Here is a 20644-nt window from a genome sequence, read left to right as displayed (position 1 = left end):
AGAATGTTTCCTGGCACATAGAGTTCTGGGTCAGTAGTGGCCAGGGCTATCAGCACGTGGAATGGAAAGTTCTTCAGAGAACAGTCAGTGGAGGTAGGGACAGCCAGCCCATTCTTGTGTGCAGAAGGGCCTGTGTTCCTGTCTGGGGCAGCAGCTCTTGAGCCTTGACCCGAGGTCACTGGGGAGACGGCTGGTCCCAGAGCCTTCCAGGACCGCCTTCTGGTTTGCTCATCAGTAGTTTCTCATCCAGCAGCAATCCTAGCCCTGTCGGACCTGGCCAGTTTCCTCATGGGGAGGACAGCTCAGGGAGTGCCCGGGCAGTTGCCAGGACCCTTGTGTAATCAGTGGTGACGAGAGGACTGATGGTGGGGCCTCGTCACACTGGTCGGGGGATGGCCCAGCGATAGTCAGCTCAGCTGCATAACCCAGTGACCCAAACTGATGGCTGATGCAGCAGTTTATCCTCTCAGTCCCCAAGGCCCAAGTCTGGGCTTAGGTGTGGCCAGGCTGCTTCCTCCTGAGGCTTCTCTGCTGGGCTCGAAGACAGATGTCTCCTCCGGGTCCTTGTGTTTGTGTCCTAACCTTCAGGTAGCCAGATTGGCTTAGCTTAGTGACTCTTGATCTCTTTAAGGACTAACTCCAGCCAGGCACCGTGGCACAGGCCTGTAATCCCAGCAGCTGAGGCAGAAGGATCATAAATTTGAGGCCATCCTATCTCCAGGTACAGTCACTAAGGTGCTGGGGTTAGGGCTTTAGCATGTGAGTTCTGGGAGGGACACAGTTCAGCCCATCCACCTTCTGCCCTGCGGAGGAGGTGCACTGAGCTGGTCTGGCATAGGACAGGCCTAGGTGCTGTCTGCCCTACTGGTGACCTGTCCACTGGTCCTATTTCAAATCCCTTCCAACTTCAATAAAATTGCAGTCCTGTCTTGTGACGGTGGATCCCAGGCCCCCACTGTGGTGTCATCATACACACTCAGCTGGGAGCATGGCTTCACCTCGAGGTTACCCACAGACAAAGTGGTTTGAGTGTGCACCTCCCCAGGACAGGCTGGACTCCCGGGGGGAATTCTGTGACCCAGGCCTGCAAGGCTTGCTGGGGCTCTTGTCTCATGGAGGTTGGGATGGACAGGACTTGCTTCTCAGACAAGAAGGACATGGCCAGGCTCTTCGGTCCCATATCTGGCCCCTGCTGCCTTGCAGCTATTGGAGTGAGAGATGGTATCCACTTACTGTGGAGGTTGCTCTTGAAGTGGGGCAGGAGTTACAGGCCTGGCTTCCACCCTCACTCTCCTGGTATCCACCACCCAAACCCTGCAGTGTGTGCCTACATCAGACTTTCCTGGGTGGGGCCTAACTTGGGTGCCTGCCATTCAAGGCCCTGGGTGTGGCTTTTGCCTTTAGGGGCCTCGCCTGGGGGCCTCATGCATGAGAGGTCAGTCTTGGTACCTGAGAGGTGCAGACCCCTGGAAAAAAACTGGGTGTGTAAGTGCAGGTTTCAAGGGCCTTTGGAAGGAAAGTAGGCACTTGGGAGCTTTGAGGGCCTGCAGGTCCGAATGCCTGTGTAGCAGCCATGTGGACCTTGTGCCCTGCCTGTGGAAAGCCCTGCTGGAGAGTTGTCCAGAACGTAGTCCCTTATGGTTTTCATCCAAGATTTGGCTGCAGCCTCAGATGGTCTCTCTCCTAGGCTTCCCAGATGCTGCTGGTGGGACAGGCAGGGATGAGGGAAGAAGACCTCTCTTGGACCTCTGCTCATGGGAGTCCACCTTACTGTCACTTCTGGGCACCTGGCCAGAGACGTGGTGAGCTGCTCTATTAATGATGGCAGCTCCTCCAGAGGGACAGCAGAGCCGCTTCTACCCAGGCCCCGTCAGAGCCTGTGGTGTGGCACGGCGCCATCCCCACCGCCCTCTGGGTCCCCTTCTGGCTGCAAGAAGGCCTTGGGCTCTGCTGTCTACCCATCTGTCTTCTCTGTTACGAGGCTTCCTTGCAAACCTGGTGGCCCCTTAACCTCCCTTTTCTCTGTTCCAAGTGGTCAGGGCATCTCTTCCTCCAGGAAGGTGCTGGTCTTTTGGACTTGGTACCTGCTGCAGAGCATTCATGAGGCTGCTTGGGAGACCTCGGGCTGAGGTCTGGGCTCACGAGTGGCAGCAGCCCCTGGAGAGCACTGCATGGCCGTGTGGCCACTGCGGCCTTCCTCCTCACTGGTTCTTGTTGTAACAGAGGCTGAGTGCTGGCCAGGAAGGGTGCAGGGTGCAGGGTGGGTTGCCCTTGCTCTCTTTGGAGCTGGAGCCTGCAGGCTCCTGCCACCTTCACACCCTTCCTCACGCCAAGGACCCTGTTCTTTCTGGAAGTGAGCATCTGTCTCCTCACTTTCTGACACACACTCACATTCCTACCTCTCTGACGGTAACCAGGTGAGGTGCGGCTCAGGGTCTGCCTCCTCCAGGCAGCCCTCCCAGTGCTTGCCAGGCTCACATCTGTAATCCCAACAATTCAGGAGGCAGAGGCAGGAGGATTGAAAGTTTGAGGCCAACATCAGCAACTTAGCAAGACCCATCTCCTAATAAAAAGTGAGTAAAAGGGCTGGGGATGTAGCTCAGAGGTAAAACACTTCTGGGTTCAATCCCCAACATTCCCAGTTTTTAGAAGATAAAATACCCCCCCACACACCAGTTTTGCTTGTATTATGAACAGCACTCTGGCCCAAGATCCTGAGCTGTCAGTGCTCCTTGTTGGGGGAGGGCCTAGCAGGTGGTCCCCTGGAGGATCGACGCCACCCTCTCTCCGCCTACACCCCCTGCGTGGGGAGACTGAGCTGTATCCTTAGGACAGTTAGCCCTGGGAAGTCTTCCAGAAAAGCCTGTCCACACACCACCCATGCACTGGACGTGTGGGCCACAGGCTCCTAGGCTGGGCTCCATCAGTTCCTGTGTGTCCTTGTCCTGCCCACCCTTCTGGTCCCGGGAGCCTTGAAATCCTGGGTAGGGTCGCCATGATGCCCTGGGGCCTGTATCTGCCTGCACAGCCATCTTACCTGGGCAGTGGCACCATGGGAGACCCGGATAAGGTCCCTAGGGATGCCAGCTGGGAAGCTGGTACTGTTTCTGCTGCTGAGTTCCAGCAGTGGTGGGGCGACTGGGGGTCATGAGAGGCAGGCCAGCTGCCCTAGTGCCTGCTGGAAGCGGGTGGGCCGGCCTGGGCCTTCCTGGGGGAGCTTCCTGGAGCAGGTTGCCTCGCCCTCAGTGCTCTTTCTGACGGTTGCTGAGCGTACCTTCCTGAGGGATGGCCTGGGTGCCGTCGAGGAGAGGGCCCTTTGGGTGGCCTAGTGCTGAAGCAGGACTTGACTCCACAGGGAACTGGGTCAGGGCAGGCCCCCTGAGGCCCTTACTTTGGCTCCCTGTAAGGTGGGTCTGGAGAGAGTCCTGGGCAGCAAGGTCTCGCCCGCTGCCCCCCGCCCCAGTGTTCATGGGCAAAGAGGAGCTGTCTCGCCTCGCTGCACGAGGTGGTGTTCACGCGCACCTCGTACACACGTGCACAGCACGCAGACTCGGCCAGGCGTCCCTGTGTCTTCTGCTAGGTAATGCTGGATGGGGACTGTGGCAGGAGCCAGGGCCAAAGAGTGGACAGAATCCTGGGCCGGCAGTCGTGGACCTGGCGCAGGAGCCCGAGGGCAAAGTCCCTTGGCGGACCTCCTTTCTATAAATACTCTGGTCCTCTCCCTGTTCCCTTGAGTAGGGGGAGGTGGGGATGGCTGCTGTCTGCCCTTTGTCCTCACTGGTCTGGCAGATGGTCACCCTCCAGGCTGTCCAGTGGAATCTGCGGAGCCTCCTCTTTATGCTTGTAAAGAGAACAGATCCTTGAACCCGCTTCTCTCCGCAGCCCAGCAGTTGCTCTGGCTGTCCTCCACTCCATGTGGGGTTGGCGTCGTTTCCTGGGGGAGGAGGTGGTTGGGGTGAGGTAGTTGAGGTAGGCACCTGCAGGGCCTGAAGAGGCCCCTGGGCCAGGAGTCAGCCAGGTGGGGCGGGCCTGGGGTGTGCTCACCCTCGGGGGCCGTGAGGCAGGGTGCAGCAGCCTCCACTCTGGGCCTCCGAGGGCAGGTTGGGCACATCTTGGTTTTCTCATAGGGACAGCTTGGCCCACTATCTCAAAATAGTCTCTGTGAGCCCTAGAAAGATCAGATGGACTTGGGAGCTCAGAGAGATGTCCCTTTTGCCAGAGATGGATCCCTGCAAGGGAGGTTGGTCTTTTTGCCAATCACTGGGTCCCTCCCGTGATGACCCAGAGGAGGGGTGGTGACATTCCCCTGGAGCACTGAGACATGGCTCCACAAAAGGCCCACTCTTCTGGCCAGGGCTGGGCCTTGTGTGCAGAGCGGGAAGGAGGAGTTGGCCTTCCTCAGCAGGGACTGGCCCCCTCGGAGTGTCAACTGAGGGTGTTCTGCCTCTGCCACTGCCTGGAGCCTGAGACAGCAGCCCTGTGTATCCTGGATGATTGGCCCCTCAGCAGACGGTGGCCATGGCGTGCCCAGGTGGCCTGGCTGGCTCTCTGTGCTGCTCTGCCCACCTCCTCACATCCTTGTGTGTGAACTCAGCTGCTGAGGAAGTGGAACCTCAGGGACCCATCTGTCTGGGCCCTGGGTGGCTCTTGTATTTTCTCCTGTCACTCAGGATGTTAATGGGGCTCAGGATCCTCTTGCTCCTGGGTGACCCTGGGGCCACGAACCTGGAGCCAGACTCTTTGGGATCTCATGAGCAGGGCACCCTCTGCGGCCAGCTCTTCCCAAATGGTGGGAAGCACATCTGAGGCAAGTCATTGCGTGCGTGTGCACAGGTGAGCCTGCAGGAGCCTGCGGACGCCCGCACCGGAGCACCTTGGTCAGTCACATCACCCTGCCAGGTTTGCATCCCACCTCTGTGCGGCAGTCCCCACCTGTGGCAATTTTCTGTATCCGGGGTCTGGGGCCGCAGGTCTTGCACATGCTGCTGGGAGCCGGAGCTCATTCCCTTCCTCCCAGCACTCTGAGGGCACTGATTATGTCCAGACTCCACACCTGGCTCATCCCATTACCTACGGGGTATCCCTGCACTATTCCCAGGCACCCCTGGGATTCCAGTGGTACAGACCCCTGGTCCCCAGCCTGTGTGCAGCACACCGTACCTGCCAGTCCAGACCAGAGGCCTGCGTGTGCCCCCATCCTACCTGCCTCCACTTGGCAGTGCCTGTGTGTAGCCCAGGAATCCAGTCCTTTTGGAGCCGCCTTGCCTCCCCGTCTTAATCAGGATTGAGCAGCCTCCTGGGGTGCCTCCTAATGTCCCCCTGGACCCTCCACTAAAGTCTGAGCAGTCAGTTGACTGACAGTGCTCTGCTCAGACCCCCAGCCCCCCAGCTTCCTGTCCTGTCTGGGTGAAGCTACCACCATTGGAATGCCTCCTCCCTTCCTGTCTTCACTCTGATGCTGAGCCTCCCGGCCCCGCCTGTGTGTGTGACCCCTTTGCGCCTTCCCTCTGGAGACACTGGCTCTGTGGAGCTTTGCCTGACTGGGTGGCTGCTGCATCCTTACTGTGCTCGTGAGCTTTGGGATGGCATGAGTTGGTGTCCACACCTGTACAGTGTCCAGAAAGGCAGGGCCACCTGCCCTGTGGACTTGGTGAGCAGCGTGGTCACGTTCCCAGCATGCAGGTGTCCCTGCTGCTGAGCTGTGGGCCCTGGTGTGGCGGGGAGGGGTCCCCAAGCCCAGGACTGCACGCAGCTATGTGTAGGTCAGAACTGAGCCTGTGTCCCCAGGAACACAGGTCTTAGTGCTGCCGCACCTCAGGGCAGGTGGTGGAGGGTGTGTCAGTGCGTTTTCTGGAGCCAGGTCCCATGGTGTAGAGTGGTGTTCTTGTCCTCAGATGCCCTCCTCACCTGCCCCGCTGGTGCCCTGTGGCCTAGACAGGAGCTGGGACAGAATTGCCCCCGCCCACAGGTTGTGGTTGGGTAGGTAGAGGCCCCACAGCCTCCCCCACGGCAGAACTAGGCAGCTTCCCTTCCTGTTATCCTCAGGAAGGGTCAGGCTCCCAGCATGGCAAGCCACCGGAAGGCTTAGGACGTGGCCCAGACAGGGTTTTCTTTCAGAGTTGCTCCCAGGGTCCTCCCTGGCTGGGTGACTGTTGATAGTTGGTGTGTGTTATGCTGGTAGAGTTCTCATTTGGCTCTGTTTGTGTGCGCCTGTTTTTATGCCTTGTAATTAAAACATTTATTTGGCCTTCACAGGGAAAATCTAATTTCTTGAGTCTAAGAACTGCTGATATTGGCAGGAGACTGCAGTCCGTCAGGCAAACAGATCCGGAGCCTGTTGGATTATTCATAGCGTGGTATTTGCAGATCAGGCTGTGGATCGTGCTAATCAGAGTTGATGTTTGGTAATTGATGTGTTGAGTTAGGGTTTTAGCGTGGGGGGCGTTGCTGAGCGTTTGTGTGTGGCCGGCAGGCAGCCTCCTAGGGCTGACTCAGCCCTGCCAGCTGGGTAATGGCGCCTGGGCAGCCATGCATCTGAGTGCGGTCTGAGTGCTGTGTGGCCCAGGGTATTTCCTTGCTGCTCTGCAGACACCCTGTGCACCAGGGTTTGTGCCTGCCTCAGTGGTGCAGATGTGAACCACAGGCTCAAGGTCACTTACCTGAGGGTGTTCGGCAGGTCTCGAGTGGGGATTGGAAGGTGGTACCCACCCTGGACTTCCTCCCCATGACTGGGCACCCCAGAGTCATGGGTGGACACACTGGTGACACCACTCTCTCTACTCTCTTCCAGACCATCATGGAGCAGTTTAACCCCAGCCTGCGCAACTTCATCGCCATGGGGAAGAACTACGAGAAAGCTCTGGCAGGTAGAGCAGCAGCCCTGGTCTGTGGGTTCACCATCCCTGACTTTGCAGGCGAACTTCAGCTCAGCCCCTGGGGCCTGGGTGAAAGCTGTGGGGGTCAGTGTCTTCCAAACAAAACCCCACTGGAAGCCTGAGCTCTGAATGTGATCCAGCTCCTTGCTGTTGGGCTGGCCTGCCCGGAGGAGCTACAGATGTCTGTCCTTCGGGATTACATGGAAACTAAGATTAGGGTGTATAGGACGCCACTGGCACTCTGGTGGCCTTAGATTTGGGGCCTGCAGCCTCTCCCTGGTGAGCAGACCCCTTGCAGCTTCTACCCCAGGATCTAGGGGTGGCAGTGCTCAGCCCTTGAGTTTACAGGCTCCTCGTGATTCTCTGTGCCCAGGGAAGGGATGCTGGTGGGGCCTCCCACACCATTGGGCCCTACGTGTGTTTGGTCTTTCCAGCCAGCAGGACCAAGTTGTGCTGTTTGGAGACCCGCTCTCCCTGGACTCAGGAGGGGAGTAGCAACAGTCTCCTGCAGGACCATGATGTCACTGGGCCACACCAGGGAGAAGCCTTTCCTTTTAGAGTGTAGGAGTGTCCCATCGTCCTCAGCTTGTTGGAGCCAGTGGCATTGGCCAGTATTGCAGGGCCTCTATGTTCTGGGTGGCCATGAAGGGGACAGGGCGCCCTGAGGTGCCCCCTGCCTACAACGTGCACATGGTGGCTTCAGTGGTATGTGTTGGTGCACACCTGCAGCCCTAGTGACCCTGGGGCTGGAGCAATAGCATCGCAAGCCTGAGGCCAGCCAGGCCAACTTAGACCCTGACTCAAGGTGAAAAGGCTGGGGAAGTAGCTCAATGGGAGAGCAACTGGTGTCAATCCCCAGTACTGCAAAAAAAGAGAAGAAAGAACATGTTGCAGGGTCCCCTGTGGCTGCCAGGGAGGCTGCGTTCATCCCACTCTGCCCCTCGGCATAGCCCCAGGGGCCCCCGGGGGCCCAGATCACAGGGCTGCTGCCTGCTGGTGCACACGGATTCTGTCCTGGCCCCTCAAATGGAGAGTCAGTCTGCAGGGTCTTCAGGACATCGTCCCCTAGGAGGAGCCCCTCGGGCACGGAAGTGGTACCTTGGGCCTCCTGCGGGGGGTCAGTCTGCCTGCCCCCTGCTGTGGTGCCACTTGCCCGAAGCTTGCATGTGTCCTAAGAGGAGCTGCCTTGGGATGAGTCTCACTAGGCAAGAGTCTTCTGGGTGGAGCGGGGAGGGGAGGGTTCCAGCTGGGCTTGCCCCTTGTCTTGGGCACAGCGCGCTGCAATCTGATTTCCCAAGCAAAAGTCATTTCCAGACACCTTGAATGGCACTAGCCTCTCATTCCCTAGTGGAGTGGGACTCGGGTGTTGTGGACCAGTGAGGGCTGGGGTGCCTGCTGAACGAAACCATGGAGGAGTCTTTTCTACTGTTGTGTGGCTGTCCCCTGGCAGCTGGATTCTGTCCCCAGGTGTCCTGCATTCTGGAAGTGGTCACCCTTTCTGTGGATCTCAGCAGCGGCCACAGCCTGTAGTTTCCTCTTCGATTCGTGCCCTCCAGTCTTTGTTGCCCAGGCATGAGTTTCCTTCTGGCCTTTCTGCCCCTCCTCGCAGGGTTACTGGTGGCTGTGGACATTCAGAAGGGCTGCTTCCTCTTCCTGTTTTCCTTGATTGTCTCACAGGACTGAGCTCAGCTGCCCAGGCCAGCAGCACCGCCTCAGCAGCGCTTGGCCTCCCTAATGCTCGGCTTCTGCTTCTTTTTGTTCCATTATTTTAAGAAGCCCCTACTCCCAGATGACAGAAATGCCAAGGCCCCTGGTACGTGACCCTGTGCCACAGAACGACTTATGTGCACTAAGTTGAGAACCATGACTAAGATGTGGTCAGGTGCTGAGAATTGGAGCCATGCCACTGCCACTGCGCCCTGCTCCATGTGCAGCCTGGGAGGTCCCTCCCCACATGCAGGAATCTAACAGCCACCCAAGCATTGGAGAGGGTCCTGCCAGTTACCAGGAGGAAGCCCCGGCTGCTCCCCTGACTGGGGTGGGGGTCAGCAGGGCCAACCTTTCCATGCCCACTGCTGGTTAAATGGGCCTTCACTCAAGGTGACAGACATGAGACATCTCTGGTCTCACGGGCCCAGGGATGCCAGGGGCTGCTCTGAGCAGTGGCCCACTCCCGTTAGGCCTTATTCCGGGATCCAGAAACAGAAGAAATGGCTCGCTCTCTCCGGTTTGGCTGGTGTCTTAGAGCAAGTCGGCAGCTTCCTAGCCCCACATTTGTGGTGTCCTGCCCGGGTCGGCTCTGTGTGAAGTGCACTTAAAGCAGAGCCCCTCCCCCTCATCAAACAGCACTAGGCGGGAGTAACTGGACCTGCACGGAACACTGTGTTCTGAGAACTGAAAGGAGCCTTTGCTATTGGAGTGATATAAGAATATCAACAAGAAGCAGGGTGACGTCCGAGGCAGGATCCAGCTGGAGTGCTTTAGAGTGGTCCAGCCACAGGCAGGAGCTGGCCTGAGCTGTGGTGGCCGTTTCTGCTGCAAGCACCTTGCATGAGAGATAACCGCTCTCTCCTTTCCTCTCAGGTGTGACCTTCGCCGCCAAAGGCTATTTCGATGCCCTGGTGAAGATGGGGGAGCTGGCCAGCGAGAGTCAGGGCTCCAAGGAACTCGGTGAGCCCCCAGGCCCCACAGAGCCTCATGGGCCCTAAGTTGTAGGAGGAACCTAGGCGGGTCTAGAGTCTTGTCTTGTACCTGGCCCTTCTTCAATTGGGGATCATATTTTATCTGCCAAATAAGAAAAGATTAAAATGACAGCACCCTCAGAGCTGGCGAGGGGCACCCCATGGAACGTGGGTGCACCAGGCAGTCTGCACTCCATGGAGCACACGGGTAGCCCCTGGACCCCGAGGAGCGCGCTGGGCTGAGGAGGTGCACACAGCCCCACTGACATTGGTCGGTAGAATTTGGTCAGTGACCTCATGAGCTTGTGTGGCAGGTTACTGGGCTGTTGGCATTTGCCGACTTTCAGAATCTCTCCTGCTGTGAATTAAGAGACAGGGGTGTAAGCCTTGGGGGCATGGCCCCCATATGTGCCATGTGTGCCTGTGCCTCGTGATGTGGAAGGGAGGGATCCAGTGGGTGAAGGCTGGGGCTCCCAGGCAGAGGGCTCTCTTCTTTGTGCTCCTGATTTGTGAATCTTCGAGGAGGAGCGGGTGTTGCTAACCCAGTCGGGGACGCGCTGTGGAGGTCGCAGACTCATGAGCAGTGGTGCAAGCCGAGCTTTGGGTGGAGTCGTTTCTGTGGTTTTCCTGACTCGGCACTGGTGCTGATGTGGCTGAGGGATTCCCTCCCTCACAGGGATGCTGTGGCCATAGGGCGGGCCTGGAGCAGCTGGGTCTGGGCTCAGTCGCAGCTCTGGGGTGGGCTGTGCCCAGCAAGTTGGTCTTGGACCAATGAGAAAACATAAACTGGCCAAGAGCCACTTGGGTTCTCCCAGCCTCTGGGCACAGAGGATAGACTTTCTTCATCTGGTCTCCTTATCCCTGGAAGCTTCCCTGCCGTCCTGGGGTCCGTCCTCGTATCTGGCCAGCAGGTACAGATGCTCAGACTGGAGCAGGCTGATGTGGGCACGCAGGATGGGCTGGCTCGGGCTCCTGACTGTCCTCAGGGACTGTGGTGCCCCATGGCCAGTGCAAGGCTGGTTGTGTGGGCAGGTTGGGGTGCTGCGAAGGGGCCTGCCTCCTGCACCCTGGCCCTCAGCAGGGACGCCACACTCACAACTGCCTGTGCCACCCCGCACGCCGTTCCTCTGTGTGTCTCATGCCCTGCCCAGAAGTCAGCCTTGGGTGAAGACTCCCGCCTACTGCTGTGTTGCAGGTCTCTGATTCCTGTGGCCTCCAGTGTTCGTGAGACTCTGCTGGGTTGACGGGCCTGCCTGGGGACACAACTGCACGTGGATGTGGCCCAGTGTAGTGGCAGACCAGGACAAGGAGTCCTTGTGGGGGGGCTGAGCTCTGTGGACATGGCACTTGGGTGTCTAGAAGGAAGGTTGTATGGGTCCCACCAGCTCCGATGACTCTCGAGAGAACCCTTTTGCATTGTGGGTACAGAGTTGACCCAGAGCCCTTGGCAGCCCCTGGAGGGTGAGGGCAGAAGGTGCTTTGGTCGGCTGCCAGACACCTCGCTCCAGTCTGGCTTGTAGACTTAGCTGATTGGTGAGGTGGACGGCGTGGGTAGTGCAGATGATGACTCCAGTGCCACACGTGGGACCCCCACTGAGAGTTCTGGCCTGGGGTTCTGGTCTTGAATTTGGAGAAGGGGCCCTCCTTCACAGCCTGGCCTTCCCTTGGGGGCCGTCTTTGGGACACTGTTGGAGCTCCTGTGCTGTGGAGTGAGCTTTTTTCCATCTTGTGCCAGAGGACCAGGGCTTTATCCTTTGTTCACCCAGAGAGGGTAAGGGTTTGCCTGTAGGAAATCCAGCCCACAGCAAGGGGCAGGTATGTCTGAGGCTGCAGCAGATGACCCGTTGCTGTCCTTGGGGTGCGCAATGAAACTGCAGGACCAGGTGGGCAGCAGGGCAGGAGTGGTCAGGGTTCCAACTTGAGTCGGGGAGCTTCCTGTCTGCGTGGGGCTGTTTTGAAACCTCTCCTGGGCTGATTTGGAGCGTGGAATCCCTGCTGCATCTGCAGAGGGGCCTGGGGCCGGCCTGCTCCCACTTCAGAAGGCTCTTCTTTGGGTAATGGCGTCACTGACCATGGTGCACGGCCAGGCCAGTCATCCACGTGTAGTGAACAACCCAGCGGCCCTCAGGACAATCACTCCAGCCTCCCTGTCCAGCTCAGGCTGTTCACAGAGAAGAAGCAGGCCCCACTCCCTCGTCAACCCAGCCACAGTTCCTCTGGTTGTGTCCATGGATCTGCCCTTCTGGACATTGATGCTATGGCTTCGGCAACATGTGACCATGCCTGTCTGGCTGCATCCGTGGAGCCTGTTTTTGAGGTTGGTCCATGTCGTGGCATGTGCCAGAATTCCTCTTTACAGCCCAATGACACTCCACCATGTGGACAGACCAGTTTTGTTTCTCCTCTTCAATGGACACTGGGCTGCTTCCTCCTCTTAGCTGCTGGGAGTAGTGCTGTCATGGACATGGTTGCACAGGTACTTGTGTGGACATACAAGTGGTGTGCACCTGAAAGTGGGGTTGCTGGGCCACGTGCCTGAGAGCTGGGCTTTTAGGAAAGCACCATGTCTTTGCTTTAAAAACAAGTTGGTCCCTTTCCACTCCCTGCTTGCTGCCCATTCTGCTGCTCAGGGGCCATAGCCTTGGGCTCCACAGGTGTCTTCTTGCTGTTTGCTTCTGTATGTCTACCAGATAAGTTTAGCTGCTGCTGCTGCTTTTGGGTTTTTGTTTTGTTTTGGTGCCAGGGATTGAACCCAGGGGTGCTCCACCACTGAGCTGTATCCCCAGCCTTTTTTGTTTTTTATTTTGAGACAGGACCTTGCTAAGTTGCTGAGGCTGGCCTTCAACTCATGAGCCTCCTGCTTCAGACTCCCAAGCCACTGGGATCACAGGCCTGTGCCATTGCGCTTGTCTGCTGCTGCTTTAGAAGTTTAGACATTAATAAATTCTTAGGTGGAAGATGTGGATTTGTCTTTTTTATGCCATTACCCCACCCCAGCCAGTGTTGGCCTCATGGTTATGGCTGAAGAGACACATGCTGTTTATACAACAATGCCAGGTCCTTCCCACTGCTGAGACATCCAGCATGCTGTGATGACTTGCGTTGCAGCTTACTGCCACATACTTGAAGCGTCGTGAGCCACATGTGAGCTCTGCCGTGTGCCCATGTGTGGTCCTTGTGGAGGCCAGGTCCTGAGCTTGTCCATTACCCCAGAACCCAGGCTCTCCTGGGCCTCCCTCTTGCAGGCAGCCTGGTTGGCCCTCCGTTGCAGGGTCAGCGGGAGTGCCAGTCGTGTGGGTAGAGTCACGGGGCATGGCTGGTGTGCGCTCCTGAACTGGTGGCTCTGGTGCCGCCTTGCTAGGCCGTACCTGCCAGACGGTTGGGCCACTCTGTTCGTGCTCTGGTCTGTGGCGGGGTTCCTTCCAGGTCGGAGCGTTTCTGAGGCTGTCTCCCTGGTCTTGTGTGCTTGTCTGCCTGGGTTCCCTCCGTGGTGTGTCTGCTCAGGTCTCCCTCCTCGTTCTCTTGTTCCTGACGTGTGACGTTCTGCACTCCAGGTGCAAGTCCTGGGTCAGGTGTGTTTGGCATATATCTTCTCTCAGTCCGATTGGTTTTTTGTAAGTTTTGTTTTTCTTTCCCTTTACTGAGCTGCTGGGCACGGAACCCCACCCAGGCCTAGTGCATGCTGGGCAAGTGCTCTGCCATTGAGCCACACCCCAGCCTAGCAGTGTTTACAGGTACGCAAATGTTTGATTGTAATGAAGTCCAGTTGGTCACTTTTTTTTTTTTTCTTGGTGTGATAGTTGATGGATTTCTGCTGTTATGGCTCTGGTCATGATTTTTATCATGGTAGTTCTGTTTTCCCTGGACTTAATAATGGCCTCATATCTTTATTCGTTTCATTTTTTATGTCACTGACATGTTCCCAAATCCACAGACCATACCCTTTCGCTGTCCACTGTCCATTTGTTTCCTGTGCTTCAGAGTTCCCTTTGGAGTCCCCTTGTCCAGCTCCCATCCTCTGGGCTTCCACTGGGATGGCCACCTGGGCCTCTTGGTGCCCCTGCCTTGTATGCCGTTGCGGGTCTTGGCTGGGCCTGCACTCCTCTCCTTCAGAGGAGCCGTCTTGTTTTCCTTTAAGGTTCCTGAGCCGGGGTTGGGGTGGCGGGGGACATTTCTGAATTCCAGGTGTCTGCAGGTGATTTCCTGCCTCCCCTCAGGTGGCAAGGGTAGAATTCCAGGGGAAATGACCTGTGCTGGGAAACTGAAGGCCTCGCTGTATTGCCATCTGATTTTTGGCATTGCTTTTCCCATGCCACTTGATACTGCTTTTCCTTCCTTTGTGGGAAAGTAGCTCTTGGTTTTCTCTCTCTGGAAGCTTTTAAGGTCTTTGTCCTGAGTGTTCTGAAGTTTCCTGACGGTGTCCCTGGTTGGGCCTGGTGGGGAGTAGTGATAGCCCAAGAGAGGCCCATGAGCAAGACATCATGTGATGGCAGGGGTGGCGTGCAGTCTGCAAGGGTGAGGAGGACTGGGCTCTGCCAGGAAGGGGGACAGAGGAGTCGAAGGCATGTCCAAAGGGCAAGGTCGACAAAAATGAAGTGCTTTTGCAGAAATGTGCAGAGGGTGGCAAGGCCCGGAGGGAGACGGGACTCCAGATGGCCAGGGCTCTGTAGGGTACTGGGCCTGAGGCGCCTGTCAACCATAGGAAGGGGGAGTTGGACCTTTTTCCACTCTTAACCTGTGTAATTGCCAGTAGTGGGTACTTTTATCTTTATTGCTGTAGAATATTCCGTAAACACTTAATGAACCATTTGTTTCTGCATTCTCTTCCTGACTAGCGGCTGAGCTAGCCATTGGTTTTGCTGTTCTGATCAGGCTGGTCCATGGGACCCGTGAGGCTGGGCTCTCCCACAAGATGAATGCCCGAGGTTCTGTGCCGTTCCGCAGCAGCCATTTGTGAAGAGAGACGTGCTTCTTACCGTCCTAGGATGGTGCTCACTGTTTCTTGGTGGTTTTTGCTTCACTGTTTGCAGGCTGTGTTATCAAGTGAATGTGTGTTGTGTGGTCATGTCTTCTTGCTAAGCTGAACCTTGTTATCATGAGGTGACCTTGTCTAGACCAGCGGGTCTCATTTTCAGCCTGTTTGTTTGATATTGACCTTAGTTTCCTCCTCGTTTTCCTGTCCACAGTATTGCTCATCTCTGGAATGTGATGTCCTTGCTGTCTTGGGGGTGAACCAGAGCCCTTGGGCGGTGGAGTTCTGGGGAGAGGAAAACCTGGGTCGTGCAGTTATGGGAGCACTCGGCCAGATCAGCCCTTGGTTGGCCCCTTGATTGTGTTCATAAATTTTTTTTTTTTTTCCTTTTTTTGAGTACCAGGGATTGAGCTCAGGGCCACTTGACCTCTGAGTCACATCCCCAGCCCTATTTTGTATTTTATTTAGAGACAGAGTCTCACTAAGTTGCTTAGTGCCTCGCTTTTGCTGAGACTGGCTTTGAATTCATGATTCTCCTGCCTCAGCCTCCCAGCTGCAGGGATTGCAAGCGTGGATTGGCTTCAGTCTTTTTCATTAATCTTTATCTTTTTCTTCCTTCAATCCTTGTGTTTTGTTTTTTTGAGATGGAGTCTTACTATGCCCAGGCCGATATCAAACTCCTAGGCTCAAGTGATCCTACTGCCTCAGCCTCCAGGGTATCTAGGACTGCAGTCATGTACCTGGCACCTGGCTTAAGTAATTTAATCTTTTTTGTTTTTAATTTTGTTTTTTAGTTGTAGGTGGACACAATACCTTTATTTTACATGTTTATTTTTATGTGATGCTGAGGAGCAAACCCAGTGCTCCACACTGAGCCCCAGCCCCAGCCCTTAAGTGATCTCACCTTGATGCCAGCAAAGCAGCCTGCAGCCTGCCCTCCTTCCTGGCCTCTGGGTATCATGGCACATTGCTGTGTGGGGCAGGGGTTGCCAGGAAGCAGTTCCATGGCTGCTCCCCTTCTTGCTCCTTTTTCTGATTCATCCCCCTCCTCATCCTCCAGCCCTTCTTTCTTCCCACGTGGGGAAGCCTGTGGTCCTGCGGCACTTACCGGGCGGACAGCCCCACTGAGAGGTGCGGAAGTCCCACCTGACCCGGGTCTGAGTGCCAGGACGATGCTCCCCGCCCAGTTCCCTTCAGAGCTGGAGCTTCACTCTTCCCACAGACAGCGGGCGTCGCCAGACGTGCTGCCCAGAGGTCTCAGAGAGGATGCTCCTGGTGCCCTGCCAGGGCCCAGCCCCATGATCGTAAAAGCCCAGGGAGTCATTTTTGCTTCAAATGAGCATTTGCAGCTTCTCCTTTGTTCGTGGAAGTGGCCAGAGTAGTCTCTGCCTTTGGTCCCTGGTCTTTCAGAACTGTAGCACTGGCCTTGCAGCGGGAGGCGGCCTCAGGCCTGAGGCTGGGGGGGGAGTCCTCTCATCTCTGCGTGGATGTTATTTTTCTTGCCGTGAAAGTCTCTGTAGGTCGTGTCGGCTCTGCTCTGGCTCTGCAGGCTGCTTGATCAGGGAACGGAGGTGGCTCCACGTTCCAGGGTCTTCTCGTAGCCACCCACGTGCCTGCCTGCTGCGTGGCTGGGTCCCCAGGCCCTTGGCCCCAGTGCAGTCTCAGCTGCTGCAGGTGCAGGCGTGGGGGTGAGCATTGTTGCTGTCCCGCCACATGGGTTCGTGTGGACTGGGTGTGACCTCAGCTGACTTCCTAGAGGGTTCTGGAGCTTGGGCTGACCAGCACCTTGGGGCAGTGTGTGTCCAGCCAGCCAAGGCCCCAGGCCAGTAGCTGGCCTGTGAGGACAGGCAGAGTCTCCATGGCTTGGAGCTGGCTGGTGGCCTGAGGGAGGGCAGGCCGAGCCTGTGGCAGAGGCGATGCCGTTGTGCTCCTCCCAGCTCCCTGCAGGGACTCGCTTCCTACACAACAGACTTGGGATCTGGGTCAGGAAGAGGTGGCCGCAGCTTCTGTTCCTGCTGCTCTTTCCTCTCTGCCCCATCTCCTCTGCGGCCACAGGGCAGAGGGTGGGCGGACAGCTAGGCTTGCTGTGGGCTTTGGAGGTTTGTTGTGCCGTCATGGTGTGGTTGTCCAGCGTGCCACCTGGTCGCTGGCCATGCATAGCACCTTCCAGAGGCTGCTGACCGTAGCATGTCTATCCTGCTGCGTGGCCACCTGCAGCCTGGCGTCTGCTCTTCTGTGCAAGTCTTCAGAGTGCATAGAACTGGGCTGGGCTGAGCTGCCGGGACGGGGACAGACGGGAATAGGAGGCCAGAGTTCGCATGCTCCCGGGACAGTGTGCACACTGGGCAGGTGGCTCTGGTGCTTTGTGCCATGGTCACCCAGATGAGGAGGCCAGGTAGCCTGCTCTTCAGCCCATCCCAGGCTTCGTGTGGTGCTGCTGACCTTTCAGAAGGGTGAACTGTCAGAAGTAAGGCCACCACACAGCAGGGGGGGTGCAGTGTGCCTGAGAGTCCCCTGCTTCCTTCCTGGCTCTGGGTGTTTTCCATCGGCGAGGCTCTGCTGTGGGCTGGGGCGGCGGGCTGTTGGCTCAGCCCTCCGTCTCTGGAGGCCTCTGCTTGTTCCTTTCCTCTCTTTGAAGGGCCGCTTTGTACCTGCCAGTGCCTGCCGTGCACTCGTTTGTGATCACAGGGCGTGTGCCTGCATGCCAGGCTCCCTGGGCTCCGGCCTTGCCATCTGCCCGGCATCCCTGGGCACCTGGGAGGGTGGAGGAGCTGGGTGAAGCTTCAGAATGGGGATGCTGGCAAGCGGGCCGCGGTGACCCTGCCTGGAACGTGGGCCAGGCTTTGGTCACTGAGTCAGTGAATCCACGTGTGGCGCAGCCTGTGGGGTGTGCCCCCCAGTCACCCAGAGGGAGGCAGAGGCAGGCCTTCAGCTCTCGCCGGGGGCTGCAAGCTCTGCTTTCCCACCTCCGCTTTCTCGGGCACTGGGTGTCTCTGGAATACGAGACCGGGCAGAATGGAACAGGCACCCTCCGTGTGGGACCCAGCAGGGTTTTGTGGAGGTCCTCTGGCGGCTCCTGTTGGCTGAGGTGGTTCAGAGGTGCCACCACATGCCGCCACCTCTCTGGGGGTGATGGTCTGGCTGTGCCTCCGCCCAGGTCAGCTGGAGCCATCTACGCCTAACCAAGGGGCAGCAGTGTGGCCAGGCCCGGATCTCAGGGTGGAGGTTGTGGCTTTGGCTGCCTTTTGACTGTGGGAAGCTGAGTGCTGGCTGTCACCTGCTGTCAGACTGCAGCAGCAGGGATCCATCTGTGGAGACGGCTAAACTCTTCTGACAGACACTGCTCCGAGGCCTTAATTAGATCCGCACAGTGGGAGCCATGTCAATTTCATGTCCCCAAGGGGCCCAACAACGTGGTCCTACCTGGTCCTGGGCCCCCTTTGCAGTGGCTGCCTGCTGAGAACAGGAGCGGGAGGCCTGGCTGTGTCCAGCCGCCTCCTGAAGCAGGGTGCCTCTCCCAGCGGCAGGGGTGGAGCCCTGCAGTGCTGGGCAAGCACCACATCCCTAGCCACCCCTCCCCCACTTGAAGTTATTTTCAGAGTGTCTCGCTAAGTTGCTAAGGCAGGCCTAGAACTTGCAATCCTCCTGCCTCGGCCTCCCGAGTTGCTGGGATTACAGGCGTGTGCCACATGCACAGCTTTTACCTCCACTTCCCAGCTGGTGACACCAAGTCCCCGGCTGCTCCTCGTTTCCCTGCAGTAGGAACAGGGGATGCTCCTTCCAGCAAAGACGTAGCTGCTAGAGTGCCCAGGAGTAGACACACCTGCCCCAGGCCCTTCCACAGCCATGGGGAGCAGTCGGGGTTCCACATAAGACCACCTGTTCCCAAGGGCTGTCTGCGTGCCTTACCCTGTGTGGCCCTGTGCCTCGGCCTGCTCCTGGGTGGGGGCAGCCTCCTCTGCCTCAGGTGCTCATCTCAGAGCAGCATCTGAGGCCTGGGGGCTGTCAGGCCTGGGCGGGGGCCCTGGGCTCAAGGGACCTTTGCTCCTGTGGTGGACTGGGCCTCCAGCTAGCCTGTTCTGGCCACCTGCTGAAACCTTCATGGAGCCAGATTGAACCTTTGTTGGGTGAGATTAATAACCGTCTTAATTGGATTTGCCCAGTCCTGGGCAGCAGCTCTGACAGCGGGGGAGGGAGCACAGCATGTGTCCCTGTTCCCCAGCATCAGGTCGGCTCTGCAAGGGGAATATCAATAAGGATGGCAGCACCAGGGCCGGTGACCGTGGGTCCTCCACCCTGATGGCTGTTGTTTTCTGATGGGACCAGATATGAAGCAGCCCTGGCCATGGTTCCAGGCCTGTTTCCTGACCCGCGGCCCCTGTGTGTAGGAGGGAGTGAGGCGGGTCTCATACAGGAGCCCCTGAATTTCCTGTCCCAAACTGTTTTAAATGAAGTGTTCAGACTGAAGGAGGGGTCACGGGGTGGTCAGCACCACACAGGCAGCCCAGAAGCGGAAGGGAGGCCGGCTGGAGGTCCACTCTCAGGCTTCCCCATTTGTGTCCTTGAATCTAGCCCTCAGAGGTCATGCCCTCTGGCCTCTTGGTTGTGGTGATAAGTCCTGCGCTGGGGCTTGTGGGGGAGGGGTTTTTCGAGTCTGGGAGTGCGGACCTAGTCCGAGTTCCTGGCCACACGGGTGGTGCTGGTGGGCTTTGTGGTGAGGCATCGCCCTGGACATCGCCAAGGGTCTGCTGAGCTTGACCTCCCGGGTCTCTCCGACCCACCCTGCTTTCCGTCACCTTGTACTGTGTGTTGAGAACCATCAGAGCACTCCTGCGTGGCATGAACGCAGACACTCCAGGACGAGGCCCTGGCTCAGTGGGGCTCGAGGGAGGGGCACTGTGCCCTCCTAAAGAAAACTGGACAGAGGGTCAGCTGCTGACAGCTCTGATGTGGGGCCTCGCCGCCACGCTGTTGTCCTGGGCGTTCTGCACCCTGGAAACGGTCTGTGATTGTCGGCTGTAGTCACCCACAGGCAGCCACCTCAGAGTGCTGCGGGGCTGTGTCCCCGCCAGGAGAGCACACACCTGCACACAGTCCCCCATCTAATGCCAAAGGGCAGTGCCAGGGAACAGTGACTGAGGCTGGAGAGGTCACAGGAAGACCGGCACTGATGACCGGTGGCTGGGACCCAGAGCAGCAGCCCCCACAGACGTGCCCATCTGGCTGCCTGTGTGTCCCGGCCCCGCTCCTGAGCTTGACGACGGGGCTTGGCAGGTCCCGAGGCTGGCTGCGGTCCTCGCCTGGACTCGGGTGCTCAGCAGAGGTTTCCCTGTCCTCCCCCGTGGCTGCAGCGGCCCCTTCTCTGTTGGACACTCAGACTGTGGGGCCCTCCTCCCCCCGGGCCTGTGCAGGGGAGCTGGCACACGGGCACCTGTGCCCCCCGCGGGCTCCGTTCTCGCCTCTGGAGCCTGGACCCAGCTGGCACGTTCCCAGGTGGCGTGCAGTCCACCTCTGTCCCAGCTTCCAGGAAGGGTGGGCAGGGCCTGTAGGGACAGTGCCATGCAGGGCTGGACAAGCAGTGCTGCTGACCAGGGTCTGGGGAGACACATTTTCCCCCTGGGGTGGCCAGTTCTAAAAGACAGCTTTGCCCAGAGAGAGCACCCTGGGATCTACTCCGGGCCTTGCACGGGGCACTGGCAGCCCTCCTGCCCTGGGTGTTGGGTCTGCTCTCCTGGGTGTTCTTGGTTTGCTCTGCCTTGTGTGGGCCAGAAGGAAGAGGGATGAAGAGCCGCCGCCCCGCTTGACACCTTGAACTTCCTTCCTGTCCTTGGGCAGAAGACCAGCTCTTCATGGAAGAGCTCACAGTGGACAGCAGATGGGAAGAGGGTCCGGGGAGAGGCCTTCGGGGGTCTGTTCCTGGTGCTGTGGGATCTGGGCTAAGCCCTGGCTGCTTGGCCCATGTGAGGAGCACATCAGATCAACTCGGTCCCCCAGGCGCTCTGTCTCCGTTTCTGTGCATGGCTAGGGCCTTTGCAGCAGCCCACCCCACCATCCCAACAGTCACCCTGAGCCTGGAGCCCCAGCGTATGAGGACCTTGCGGGCCTGCTGGGTGGTA

The 20644-nt window shown here is 58.0% G+C and overlaps 1 protein-coding gene across 6 annotated transcripts in view; it reads left to right on the top strand.

The window, feature by feature from the left end:
* Baiap2 (BAR/IMD domain containing adaptor protein 2) overlaps window positions 1–20644 on the top strand; it is a 64137-nt gene that overhangs the window by 5626 nt on the left and 37867 nt on the right. For all 6 annotated transcript variants that reach the window (XR_007107692.1, XR_007107691.1, XM_047544545.1 and 3 more), the window contains exons 2-3: window positions 6791–6866; window positions 9459–9545. Coding sequence is in view for 4 of the 6 variants with exons in the window: in XM_047544545.1 (XP_047400501.1) it covers window positions 6791–6866; window positions 9459–9545 (163 nt within the window). In the remaining 2 variants the exon portion in view is untranslated. The remainder of the gene's footprint in view (window positions 1–6790; window positions 6867–9458; window positions 9546–20644) is intronic.

The sequence above is a fragment of the Sciurus carolinensis genome, chromosome 3 (assembly GCF_902686445.1).
Source record: "Sciurus carolinensis chromosome 3, mSciCar1.2, whole genome shotgun sequence".
Classification (NCBI taxonomy): Eukaryota; Metazoa; Chordata; class Mammalia; order Rodentia; family Sciuridae; genus Sciurus; species Sciurus carolinensis.
Note: the sequence above shows the minus strand (reverse complement) of the source record. Positions and strands in the feature narration are given on the sequence as shown.